Below are 13,386 nucleotides of genomic sequence, written 5' to 3'. Positions count from 1 at the left end.
CGCGGTCGTTCTTTGTCGCGAAAGGAAAAATCCGTTGCGTGCAAACGCGCGCTCGTCTACTCGGCTACGACGAGCTTACGCAACAAATTATAACGTGCTATCGCGTCGGCGGCTACCCATCGAACGTGCGACGTCAACTAAAGTGCTGTTTGTCGTGGCACGTGTTTTCGACTCGTAGCTGATCGGATCCTGAGATTTCCCTGGCGGCGATCGAGAGATGGAAAAGACGACCGTGCGTGGTCGTTTTTCTGATAGATTCGTCGGTCGTATAATTTCCAACGAACCACGATTTCTATACATCCGGAATCGAGACGTATGAAATTGGGCCGAGAACGTTTGGTCGCGGAGCCAAGTATCGCGTCGAAAATGCCTCGAAAATGCCTCGCTCGCGGCAAAGCCACGCGTGCACGCAATCGTCTGTTTCCACAAAGCGAATGGAACTAGGTTAGAATCGTTTTTTTTCTCACCGCCTTGCTCTCTCCCTCTCCCTCTCTCTCTCTGTTTTGCGAAACCGAGCAGCTGAGCCAGCGCGAGGAAACAACATTTTTTGCACGGTTAGCACTTCCGACCAGTGCAACCGGCGAGCGTTATTCGCGCCCCAAATACTTTGCCTCGCGAGGAAAGCAACGCGCTTTATAATGCGTATAAAAACGAGGAACACGCGAACGAAGTGGATTACGCCATCGATCGACACCCGTCCCAGAGACATCCTCCTAGAGATTTTTCGACCTACGCACTTGCTCCTGTTTCACGTACGCTTCGTTAAACCCGTTATTTTCCCCGTTATAGCACGGCTGCTTACGTACGAAGCATTCTCAGAGACCGTTGTGTTTCGAACACAAAGCAAAGAGACAACGTGGACAAAGCGCTGATTCATGATGTTTCCTGAAAGCGTTTCAACATCGTTGAAATGCACGCGAGGCGTCGCATAGTCTAATCAAAAATGCAATTAAAAGCGCGACAACTAATTAACGACGAAGGCAATAATTGGAAATATCGAAGTGGAACGCAATTTTCAGCCGGTTGCTTTCGTTAAAGCGAGGAACCGGCCACTCTCTCGTAGGTTAGAGCAGCAAGAGTTAGCGCGCACGGCGCCGCCTGTCCCTTCGATCTCGCTTTTCCATTTGCGCCTTGTCTCTCGCTTTCGCTCTTTCTCCTTTTTCAATCCTCTCCGTTGCTGTTTGTTCCTCTCTCTTTCTCTCTCTTAGGAAAATGGTACGCGCTTCTCGCTAACTTGGCAGATTACGACGGCCAATTTCAGCGGATATCAATCACGATCTGCCTTCGTCTTATACCTCGTGATATACGTATAGCTCGTCGCTAGCTGCGACGTATTTCGGCTTTTTCTACATTTTCCATTCAATTTGAAAACATTATCTTCTTCCGGCTTAATCTCGTAAAAGATATCTCTCAACGTTCAGTTATGCTCTCCGTGATACCAACTTAACATCTACCGCAACGATTCGTCACCTCTACCGCGACCTGGTATCGATCGCGTACCAGCCTGCGAAATCCGATTTTCGTCTCGCGAAATATTTCTCTCGTTTGTACGTAGAGTCGTTTTTCTCTTTCTTTCCTTTTTATTTTGCGAGATCGAACAAGGAAAGAGAAGAGCGTTCGACCGTTCGCGATAGATCGCGTCAACGAGGGTCGTAAATTCTCGTTACGATTAAATAATCGATGCCTCGAATTGGTCGATCCCCTATTTCGATTAGGATAATGGAGGTGGTTGACTGATTGTAACACCGAAGTAACAGCTTATAATATATACTTTGTTCAAACAATTTTGTAGATATAAATAGTGACGCGTGGTGTAAATAGTATGTTACGACCGATAACCGATCAACGGATGAAAAACCAGTCGAGAAACGTTGACTGATCCAAGGATGACATAGCAGTAAAGTTCATTGACTATGCTGTCACAGAGGAGAACTATTGCTGGGGGCTGGTCGCCCCACCATCGGTCGCTCGCGGATGGAAATGATCGTTGTACGTGGAAAAAACCCGACCTTCCCATTTTTTACCTGATTGAACAATAACCATAAGGAACGTCTCCGCACGAACATCTTTTATAACGATCAAGTGCCTCGATAGTAAAATAAAAATGCTTCGTTTTATGACAGTTCCTTAGGATTATCGCGGTCCGATTAATTATATTTGCACAGTCAGTGGCCGTCTTGACCGAGGGATGGTTTCTGGTTTGTGTAAAGTCATCGGTCCTAACAAAGAGAGAGTTATTTTATCGATATCTTTTATCCACCTCACCGATGTCGATGATCTTTCGATATATCTTGTAAATCAACGTTCCGACAACTTAGTCCTACGTGTGTGTGCGTGTGTGTGTGTGTGAACGTCGCTGAGCCTCAGCGTCAGAGATATTCGTTACCACTACAGTGAACGTCGCCTGTAACAATTGCGCATCCGTCGCAGCCTATTCGTCGGTTTAGTTACATATCAGTCGCTTGGCGGCGATCGGTTAAAAATAGCATCTAACCGAAACCTAAGAAGAATATAGATACGCCAACAACGTGTCTATGACCCGTGACACAGCAACGATCATAGGCCGACGCACACGTCTGTCGCCTAGCTTTTTATTCCCTCGCATAAACTATAAACGAGAGATGGGAATTGGTTTCGGATTTGACGTTGTTTTATGTGGCCACCGTGTCGCGCCGATCGCAAGGCGGCCGATACCGACGCGTACGCTGCCGCACAATCGTAGGCAGAATTCACCGTTTGATACCGACAGATTTTTGCGAATATCACGGAAACTATGAACAAGCGGCGGTAGTTTCACGTATAGGAAGAAGTTTAGGAAAGAGGTGGATATCGATACACGTATGGACGAAACATTCAAAACTGCGACAAAGAAGAATTATCTATGTTAGGAGCGAAGGGGGACGGGCTTCGAAGCGTGTGAGTCGAGTTTCGTGGATTCCTGCATCGTGGATACGATTTCGGAGAAGCAGGAGAAATCGATCAGACGAATCATCGAATCGAATTTCATGTTCGAGAAACGAACAGGTTCCGGTAGGTCCGGGTAGGTTATTCTTTGTAATCGCGTCGAAAGCTGTGACGAGCATCGGTCGATAAAAGTCTATCGTGCCGCGTGAATCGATCGACATCGTTGGCTGTGTGTGCGTGCGCGCGCGCGCGTGTGTGTGTGTGTGGAGAGGGGATCAAATGAACAAATGGCGAGTTCTTCGAGTCTTTTTTTTTTTTGCGAAATCAACCACTCTGCACCTATCGAACTTCTATCGGATTTCTATCGCGTTGCCGCCTCCGGGGTTCTTCTATCGAGTTTCTACGTTCTGCTGAAATTCAGAGAGAAAAAGACTCGGAAAACAACTTTAGGTTAATCGATTCGACGCGTAAACAGAAATAATCGCTGTGCGTCGTATCGATAATAATGCTTGCAAATGACCCCCTACGAGATTATCGTCGCAAAACAAATTTTCGATAAACGAGTTTCCAATTGTTCGGTATTTTTCGTAGAAACGGAAGAAAACAAAAGACCGTATCGGAAAGACGACCGAGCTTGTTCCAACAATATGAGTCGTGACAAACGTTTAACCTGTCTCTTACGTTCTTACGACATTACGCTGTGCGTGTCGTTTAAAGTTAAACTTTCCACAGGATAGAAAAGTATGACTAACCTTGACCCTGTTTAGCGAATTAACTCGAACTTGACGTACGTTTACCGACGATTTGAATATTCGTGATAACCGTTCGAGTCACGAGATATTAAGCGCTCGATAACTTTATCGGTGACTGGAAGATTAGCAAAAATAGGAGGAAAACGACAAAAAGCAGCGCGATACCGTTGGTAGAAAAATGTTTTATATACTTTGACTCGTCACGAATAGTCGATAACGAGTCATCAACCGCTTTGAATTTATCTCTCGATAAAAATACTGTCCATTGTAAACATCGATTATTAGATACAGTTACGTACGTACGAGCGAGTCTACCGAATCGCTTTTCTGCTCTCGCTTTTTAATGCTCTTAAAAACGATAGATCGCGTTATATCTGCGTAACAGAGAAGAATAATAACTGTAACTTTATAGGCAAACGATGAACGGCTATCGATTTAATTTATCTCGTATATCCAAAGATTCCCTGAAGTTATAACCTGAAATTCTCAGCTCCCTGGTCTCGGCTCTCCGTCGGACGGTTATCGTAGTTGAGATTCGGTTCTCAACCTTGGAAAGTAAAGCGTTCAATCTATTTAGTTTAGTTTGCAACAAAGATCGATAGTTTGTTTATCATTGTAAAATAGAAGTTTACCTGTCAATTTACAATTTGTAAGTTTCTACGAACGTGGCTGCGAATCACCATCGACGTTCGTTGAAATCTCGGTCCTTTGCGGATAGTTAAAAAAAAAAAAAAAAATACCGATAAAATCGCATAAAGTTGTTTATTTGTCTGGCCGTTTTTGCAGCAATGGCGGCGCGTCCTGCGTCATATCCGGAGCTCGTTACAATTCGTAAGCGAAGCGAGAAAGCGTGTGGACGAAATTACTGCCAAATAATTCCCACTCGTCTCCTCTTTTTTTTTTTTTTTTTTTCATCAACTTATTTCGAAACTTGCGCTTATCTTTGCATTTGCGTCTCATCGCGATTCGTTGCCTCGTTACGCGCACGTTAAATCGAAAAATTGGCGAACACGGCGAAACTCGTCTCTGCTTGGACTCGTTCAGGATCGGATTTCCAAAGATCGGTCGCGTTTGCGTTTAACGGCGAGTGTAACGAAGAGGTTTGGAGCATCGTTGGGGGATAAAGGACGGTAAAGCCATTGCGATTAGCGTGCATCGTACGCGTTATCCGTGGTAAAACGAACGACTCCTCTGATTCAGCAGCGCGCGATCTCCGTGCTTTGTAGGTTGTGCTGCGGCGCGCTCGTAGACCACGCTGTATTCGCGTATATCTAGGTGGTGTACGTATACAGATACGAGCGCATAGAGTTCTCCGTATGCCATCGAGTCGAGTCGATGCGATACGTTTGCGTCGGTGTATGCATCTACGAGTCGTGGCACGTTGAAACTGCACGCTAGTCGTTACATAGCTCGTTTAATCTCTCGCGCTTTGCGTCCCTTTTCATTTCGAATGCCAGCCGGCTAATTCGAGCACGCGCCTTCTATTCTTACGAACGAACCAATTTACCAAACAATTTGCCTCTCGATCGAACCGTGTTGTCGGAGTTTCCCGCTTTAGGATACAGCGCGATTAAATTACGACATTTTGCTGTTTCTTCGTCGGTGGATCGTAACGATACGAAACGAAACGAAACGAAACGCGTGGGTCGAATTTGCCCCGTTCTTGAACGAGCGCGTCGTTGATCGCGGGGGCGTGTTCCTCGAACGAATTACCACGTACAACGACTACGCAGGATTTCGTTGCGCGCATCTGACGAACGGTTCGTGGGTAGTTGCGCGATGGCCAGAGTGATTAGATGGCGTGATTAATGCACGTCCGAAACGCGCATTAATCTTAGAATAATGGTCCGCTTCACGAACGACGTACTTCTATCGCGCGACTATTTGCGTATCGGACGTGAATCACGGAGAACGGCGAACGAGAAAAAAGATCGATTCGTTACCCGAACGCGAAATCTACTTCGAAACTTTCCAACGATCGTTCCGAGACGAGTTTTCGGAACGCGAGAATTTAGCCGTTTAATCGAAGTAAATAAGCGTCGTGTAGTTTGCGACCATTATCGAATCAAACTACGCCTATTATATTTGTTACACAATAACGAATAGCAGCGAATTACGACGGATTACAAGTCGATGATACGATAATATGGTAATGGTAAATGACGATAGACAGCGAAGCGGAAAGAAAGAAAGAAAGCTACGAGAGAGAGAGAGAGAAAAGGTCGGCAATACGCGAACGATCGAGACGATTACGTAAATCGTAGATGGGTACTTGATAGGAGAGAGCAATTTCTGGATTGACGCACGGCAACGTAAAAGCGCAGCTAGTGCTGAATATCGCGGCAATTAATCGATCTCGTAAAAAAATCTGTTGTCGCGCTACACCGTTCAACCGTTGATATCCCTAAACGCGTTTGAATGTTTTCGATACTAAGCCTCGGAGGTGAATTCGCGCGATTCGAAGCGAGCTTGAGAAACCTATCTCGCGCTGTACGGGTTTTACGGTACAGGTGGCGGAAGAGAATCGTAGAGCGTGCGAATTAGCGCAAAGTGCGGAGATGTTGGAAAAGCGAGGCGAAGAATTTTTAAACGATTATTCGCACGACGATCGCGAAAAGAGCCACTACCGGGGTAAGATATTCCGGGATCACGAATACTACGAGCAGAGGATAAAGCAGCGCGATTTAAATAGCTTTCGGAGAAGAATGCACGGATCAGAAGGAATAATACGACGGTTTGATACGTTGGTAGCGAGTTTGTTTCTACGACATCGGCGACTGAAATTAATTGGGTCACTGTGCGAGCGAGCAACGTCGTCCATGCGAGTAACGGCATGATAAATCTTCGGGCCGTCGTTATGGCAAATTTATGGCTCCTCGTTGAGACACGGACGAGACGCTTGTGATTCTTTCACCTTCCATCTTCGATATCGTCTTAGACGGATCGTGGAAATTCGCGCGAATCCTCTTACCGATTGTCTCGCGAAATTGATTAGATAAACTGTTTCTCGGAGGGAAAGAGAACGACTAATCGTCGTTGGCGACTAATCGTTCCAGCCGTGTCGATAGCGGGTACGCGAGCTGTTTCGCGCGAACGATTTTTCGAAAATACGATAAATTACGTCGAATTGCAATTTTTAGTCGATTCAAGGTCCGCTCGTATCTCGGAACGAGCGAGTAACCGAAAGAGAGAGGATAAAGGGATTTCGGCTAAAGCAGAGTAGCTTGTATCGTAGAAAGCGACGAGGTTCCAACAGGAAAATACGCTTAGACGCGTGGACGTTGCAGAAAGACGAAACACAAAACGCTGCTACGTACGTGGACGCGAGAAACGAATTCCATCGCACTCGACTCGAATAAACGCTTTACGTTACGCTCTATAGTCTGTACGGCGTCTCGAACCGCTTGCTCCTACCCTCTTTTACCTAAATTCTTCGCTTTATTTTCTATTCCGTCGATTTACATCTTATTGCTTTTGTCCGGCCCGTGTTTCCACGTCGTATTTCCACCTCGGTACTCTGCTCTCGATTCCTCCTTCGTTCGATTCGCACGAGCCTTTCGAATACGATTTCGATTTTTAAAGAACTTTCACCCTTGCGCGATCCGACGTCAAAGCTAGAAAGAAGTATCCGTCGTTAAATCCAACTATCGCGCGTATTCTTCGAGACCGCTCGAACGATAAGAGCATTCGTTTCTCTGCCCTTTTTCCTCCCACCGGTCGTCTACGTCGGAGAAACTGGAAAACGAAAAGACCGACGTATCTTAGTATGCCGGCTCGTGGAGCAACGATTTCCCTTCGTTTCTAGCATCTTTTGTGGGTCAAAGAGGCGGAACAAGATATCTCTCTGCGCTATTCTTCCGCAACCAAGCGATGCCAGAGACGGTCGGCTTTCGAGGAATTTCCGATAAAGAGATATCCTTGGTATCGCTGAAAGGATTCGTTTAACGAAAGATCTGGTATGAAAATGCGAGAGAATCGATTTAAAGAAGGACGTACATACGTATTCTACGTATAATTACAAAGCTCTGTTGCCTCGCAAATTGTCTTCGACTCGGATAATTACCGGTATCTTTCGTTTCTACGTAATCCGAATTCCTTTTAGCAATTTCTTCAGAGGCAAACGAAGCAATTTCTTCTCTTTTCGCCGTAGAATTGCCACAGCTTTCTCGGTTGCGATAAAACGAAAGTCGAGCGTTGTTTCGTACAGACGCGTGTCGTGCGCCGCGAGTTTAAAGCTGGCAAACGTTACGGACGAGACAAGACGAGACGAAAAGTCGGACGACCATCGAAGAAAACGAAGCTTTTCCGCGGTACTCTCGCCCCGACACTTTCTTTCGTCGTGCAACCTAGCGACTACGTTCGAAACCCGCGTCTCGCTCGAGAAACTTTTCCACCGAGTGAAATATTGCGCGCCGCTGGTCCTACGACTCGGAAACTCGTTCTACCGTAAGTAGTCGCACGCCGGAAATATCTCTGAAAATTATTTATTTATTTATTTATTTATGCGTTTATTTACATATACGCGTAAACATAGGCGGAATAACGTGGCTGGCTTGGAGCGTCGACGAGCCAGCTCTGAAAAAAGAGTACACGGAATGGTGGAAAAAAATCGATAGAGCGACGATACTTATCGGACAATTGACAGAGACCGAACTGTCCATAAAGGCTACGGCGTATGTATGAAAAAAGGCGAACGATGTCCGATAGTTTTAGTCGGAGCATAAAATTTTGCCAGGGACCGTAACTTCGGACGATCGATACGACGATGGAAAAGTTTCTAGTCTCGTAAATTGCTAAATGTCGGACGCGACTCGTGCTGAAATTTTTTCCAACGTTGTAATCTTTGATGGAACAGGCTGATAATCGCGAGACGCGAGTCGGTACGAGAAGCCGAGGTGATCGAAAGCGACGATGCCCTTGCCGCGTAATTTTTGAACGATAACCAATTAACTCGGTAAAATGACTGCCTTTATCGGTAACACGGTTAAGTTTTTACTACAAAAAGATAACGCCCATTGGTTAATAAATAAAACTATGAAGACAAAGAAAAGCGGATGTGGCTCGTGGGCATCCTTGTTCGTGGGAAAAACCCGCTTTCTCCGTAATCGGTAAGAGCGTGCAAGAAACACGAGGACCATCCGTAAACCGAAAATACTTATATGAATAGGAACGAAGCTAAACAGATTCCTGGTATTTCCTTAGGTTTGTTGCGGGTCGGTGTAACGATGTGTAGGTCTCGGCGGCCAGATCGTGAGGAATCTCGCAAGAACCATCGCGTTTGGCGTAACACGTGGCTAGCAGAACTCTATCCGTGACACCCTGTTCTTTCGAGCTTCGCGATGCACACCGAACGACTCGAGGCTCGAATTATCGGATCAGGTCGAACCAAAGAACGTGGTATTATCGTGGGTGGAAAACTGTCGATACTCCGAGTACGAGACCAGGAGATTCGGGTCTCTGCTGGAACGCGGAAATCGAACCGAAACGCGTTAATCGAATCTGGGTCGCAAGCTGTTTGAAAAATGGGAAAAATAACGATTCGACGTAGACGTATTGCTTGAAATGTAAACACATTCCGTTCCATGTTTCTTCGATTCAATGATTTTCCAATTACCTACTGTTATTTACAACGTATAATGGAATTTTTGGTACGCAGAGAAAGAGCCGCGGGTTAATTTTCGAAAACTCTCGTAGCCGAATTCGATTTCAATGCACGTTGCGTATTGGTTAGCGGTAACGCGAGACGATTCGACGAAACGAGAGAACCGAGCTGGATCAACGATCGGGAAAATTCGATTGGACGTTTAATCGTTCGTCTCTCGCCTTCCTTTCGCGCTTCGTTTCAACACCGATAAAGGGCGTAAAACGTGTAACGAGTATGCAACATCTGGCAACGGAAATAACGGACGATGCGACGAGAGAAAAATGATGGACGTTACACGATCCGCGTAATTCCGTCAGCGCGCCGATAGCGATCGTCGCTGGAATCAGAGCGTCGGAAATAACTTTAACGACTTTGCTCGCGATCTAAGGAAAATAGCAGCGATGGTCTGGGCGAAGAATATAAAGAAATATAATAGCGCGTGCAGACGAGTTCGTGCGTCCGCTTCTTTGGCTGGAAAAACGTACTTTATCGACGATAGAAACGTTTCGGTAGTTTTAAAAGGTGCGACGAGTCTGTCCGATGCTTCGTGATCCGACTGCAGAGAGTGGCAACGCGGTATGGTTGGGAAAATAGTTTCGGTGGAAGAATTCCTTTGCAAATTCCTGACGTTTCTCCACGCAGGAAAACGTCGGGATTTTTGAAATGACTGACAGTTAGACGAAAAGCAACGATCCGGTTTGAATCGAGGATCGTAGATTCGCGTTCGTGAGTGTTTTGAAGAGAAAACAGCGGGGAAATATATACAGTGGCGGAAAATAAGGCGTAAAACGCGCTGCGAGACGAGAACAGCCGCGTTGAAAATGCCAAGTGGCATTGTTCTTGTACGGAAGGGGAACGCAGTGGAGGCGCAGGAAAATTTTACCTTCTTGTTCTCCGCCGGGACTAACGACCCTTTCGAGCCATGGCCGGTGGGAGGAGGGCGAGTGGAGAAGCTGTTGAACCGAGGAAAAAGAGGCAAAGAAAGCAGAAAACGAGGGAAAAATGGGATAGGGAGGAAGGGAGGGAGAGAGAGAGAGAGAGAGAGAGAGACGGGAAAGACGAAGACGAGGGTCAAAGAAGTTGCGGTATATGTACGTGCCGAAGTGGTCAGAGTCTTGACGAGCCGTGTTATCGTTCTTCGAGTACCTCGATAGCGCAACAATCGTTAAGCCGTCTACTATCGCGAGCATGAGACGGCGTTGGAAAAAAATTTACGAGGAGGCAACTTGGCGGCAAGTTGGATCCTTGCGGAAAGACTTCTAGTCGAGAGATCGAGGAATTTTCTTACTTTCTGAGAATCTTCCGTCTCTTAATCTTTCGCTTCTCTTCGTATACTTACTCCTATTCTTCTCGTCCTCCTTGATCGCCAAAGGATCGGCAAGCTTCTCGTCGTTCTCGAAATCCGCTTGCCGAGCGTTTCACGTCGAGAAACTTTCCAACGATCGAAAATTCACGGGAGAAAGGCAAACAAGAAAATCTCGAGCGTTCTCGGCATTTTCGCGATCGCGTACCCCGGTCGCGTATCGTAATGCGCGAAACGGAGAATCCATCGGTTAAGACGCTCGTCGACGTTGCCGATACCGACGGACTAAAGCGCTCCAAGATCTAGTTTGCCTAACTGCCAGACAGAAATCTCGTTACGCGGTTGGTCGAGAGGAAGGAGAATCGGAAGAGGAGGAACGAAAATGGAAGAAAAGCTTGTTACCGAAGGAATACCGACGCCGCGGATACGAACACGGGCACGAATTCGCGCTTCTTTTCTCTCAGCGTAATCGAAATCGAAAACGGAAAAGAAAGGAGAAAGAAGCGACGCGAGCGGCCGATTTATCGGTGTGGTGCGACGAAAAGTCAAGAAACTCGGCGAAACGACACGAGGCTGGTTGGTCGTTGGCGCCGTGTCGGATTAACGAGTTTATTTAATTCGAGCCACCAGCGATATTAATTTTGCGCGGCGCCTGCGATACAAATTACTTCGTTCCGAAACGCTGTTATTTTCGCCGTACCACGCGTCCGTAAAACCGCAGTCGTGTGCGCGCATTTCGTGCATGCACGATGTACGTGCATCGACGCGCGTTAATTTTGCGCGCACACGCCTATACAAAACCTACTGGATGATTAAACGAAAGACGCGTTATCGTCGCGCGTTCGTTTTTACCTACGCGCGAGCATAAAATTCCAGCAAATCCCGTCAAAGAGTCGCACAGTCTTTGATGAAACTAGAAATTAGTAAACGATTCGTTCCATCGTCGAATAGCTATAATATTTACGTTTGTACGTACAACCGCAGACAGATAGCGTCGCTTCTTTCGTCCGCCGTTGCAATTTCCGCGTTGGAAATTTCTCCGTTGCGGCTGAAATATCGCGTCGATGATTTTTCAGAACGGTCTGGCGCCGTGTCGTATCGCGTCGATAATACTTGACGATAAATATCTGGCGAATATTTGCGAGAAGCGGAGACCCGTACGCTTACGCCTGTCTGCGGCTGAAGCGAGTTGCAGGAATGGAAGGCGGCGGTGTTGCGCTCGTTCGACGAACTGTATCCGTGAAAAAATACCGGCACCGTGACTCAGAGGTGGCTTGGTCGGAAGTATAGAGAGTTTGGAATTATACAGAGACGTTGAAAAGCTCGAGGGTATCGACGGAATGGATGCAGCTGGCAGATGGAGCGTCTGCCCGATATTCTATCTTTTCGTCCGTGACTATTCACCTAGAAATATCTGGTCGCTGCACCCTAAAGCTTCCTTTATCGTCTACCGTTAACAGAGTCGACGAATGCATTTGCGCCACTGAGCGACGGAATCGATACGTTCTATCTCGTCGGTTCTCGCAGCTTCTTCGTCCTTTTTCTCGAAAGCTGCGCTCGATGCGCTTCGAAAGGCGAATTCGTAGTCTCCGCGCGAAAAACGAAAACTCGGAGATTCAGAGTTAATCGAAGCGAACCCTTTGGCATTCGTGGGAAAAATGAATTTTCACGAACACGTAGACGGATGTCTGCAACGCGCGAGTCGAACGAGCAAAGTGTTTCGTAGCTGTACGCGAGCGTATTTTCATACGTTATTTTCGTGCTAAAGAGACTAAAATATCGACCAGTGACTCTCGACCCAGTTTACGTCGATTTTCGGACATATTTATTCGCACGTTTCGGCGAACGCACGAAATTTGCGCGATTAACCCGGCTTCCCGTTTAAGCTCGTTGTTTCGACTTTTTCGCTAAGAAATATGGCCAAACGCCCGCCGCGGGGAATACGTCGCTCTCGAGACAGCTTGCGACGCGTTTCTTTTTTTCAAACGCGAATTTTCGTCGTCGTGGTCGTCGCTATATAGGCACGTGACCGATTTTCTGACCGTTCCGAGAAAGAGAACGCAGCCACGGAAAGCTGCGAGAAACAGAAAATAAAATGATAATTCGATCGAACGATATTTGCTCGCAAGTCCGAGCTATTTTGGATAATAAATCGTATACGCGAGAACGTGTTTCCGTTAAGCTGAAACAAAATACATCGAAGGTTGGAAAGCGGCGGCGTTTGCAGATAGCCGCGTATGCGGTTAGAAGCCACGCTCGCTACGTACGAGAACACCGGTAACTTTCTAAATTATTGCCAGCGATACATCGCGCGCTTTATTCCACTGCGTTGTTTTCTCACGGATCGGTGCGTGGTTTTGCCGGTATTCCCGGTAATCGATTAATTTTACTCGGGAGACAATAGGGCGAGTCGGTTCGATTCGATTCGTTTGCCGGTAGATTGGCCGCAAAGATAGAAAGCTGCGCGCATATCGGGGTGTAAAAAAGCGAATCTTTCTAATTGAAAATTTCCCATTTTTACAGGCATGCGACTGTTTGGGCATCAGCAAGGAGTGCGACTACTTTGGCTTGAAATATCAGAACGCGAAGGGCGAGGAACTCTGGTTGAACCTGAGGAATCCCATAGAGAGACAAACGGGTGGCGGTGTAGCGCCTTTAAGGTTCGCATTGAGGGTTAAGTTTTGGGTGCCGCCTCACCTGTTGCTGCAAGAAGCCACCAGGTAAAAGATATCTCGAAGAACGTCACGCAACGCGAAAACGGTCATTCTCCTATTTACCTGGCG

At 46.7% G+C, this 13,386-nt stretch overlaps 1 protein-coding gene across 1 annotated transcript in view; it reads left to right on the top strand.

The window, feature by feature from the left end:
* The window catches only part of Dnr1 (E3 ubiquitin-protein ligase defense repressor 1), a 37,677-nt gene that overhangs the window by 16,358 nt on the left and 7,933 nt on the right, over positions 1–13,386 (top strand). The window contains exon 2 of the mRNA XM_072009045.1: positions 13,127–13,323. Within this exon, the coding sequence (XP_071865146.1) occupies positions 13,127–13,323 (197 nt within the window). The remainder of the gene's footprint in view (positions 1–13,126; positions 13,324–13,386) is intronic.

Source organism: Bombus fervidus, chromosome 8 (genome assembly GCF_041682495.2).
Source record: "Bombus fervidus isolate BK054 chromosome 8, iyBomFerv1, whole genome shotgun sequence".
Taxonomy (NCBI): Eukaryota; Metazoa; Arthropoda; class Insecta; order Hymenoptera; family Apidae; genus Bombus; species Bombus fervidus.
The sequence above is the reverse complement of the archived record's forward strand: the minus strand, read 5'-3'. Positions and strand labels throughout refer to the sequence as shown.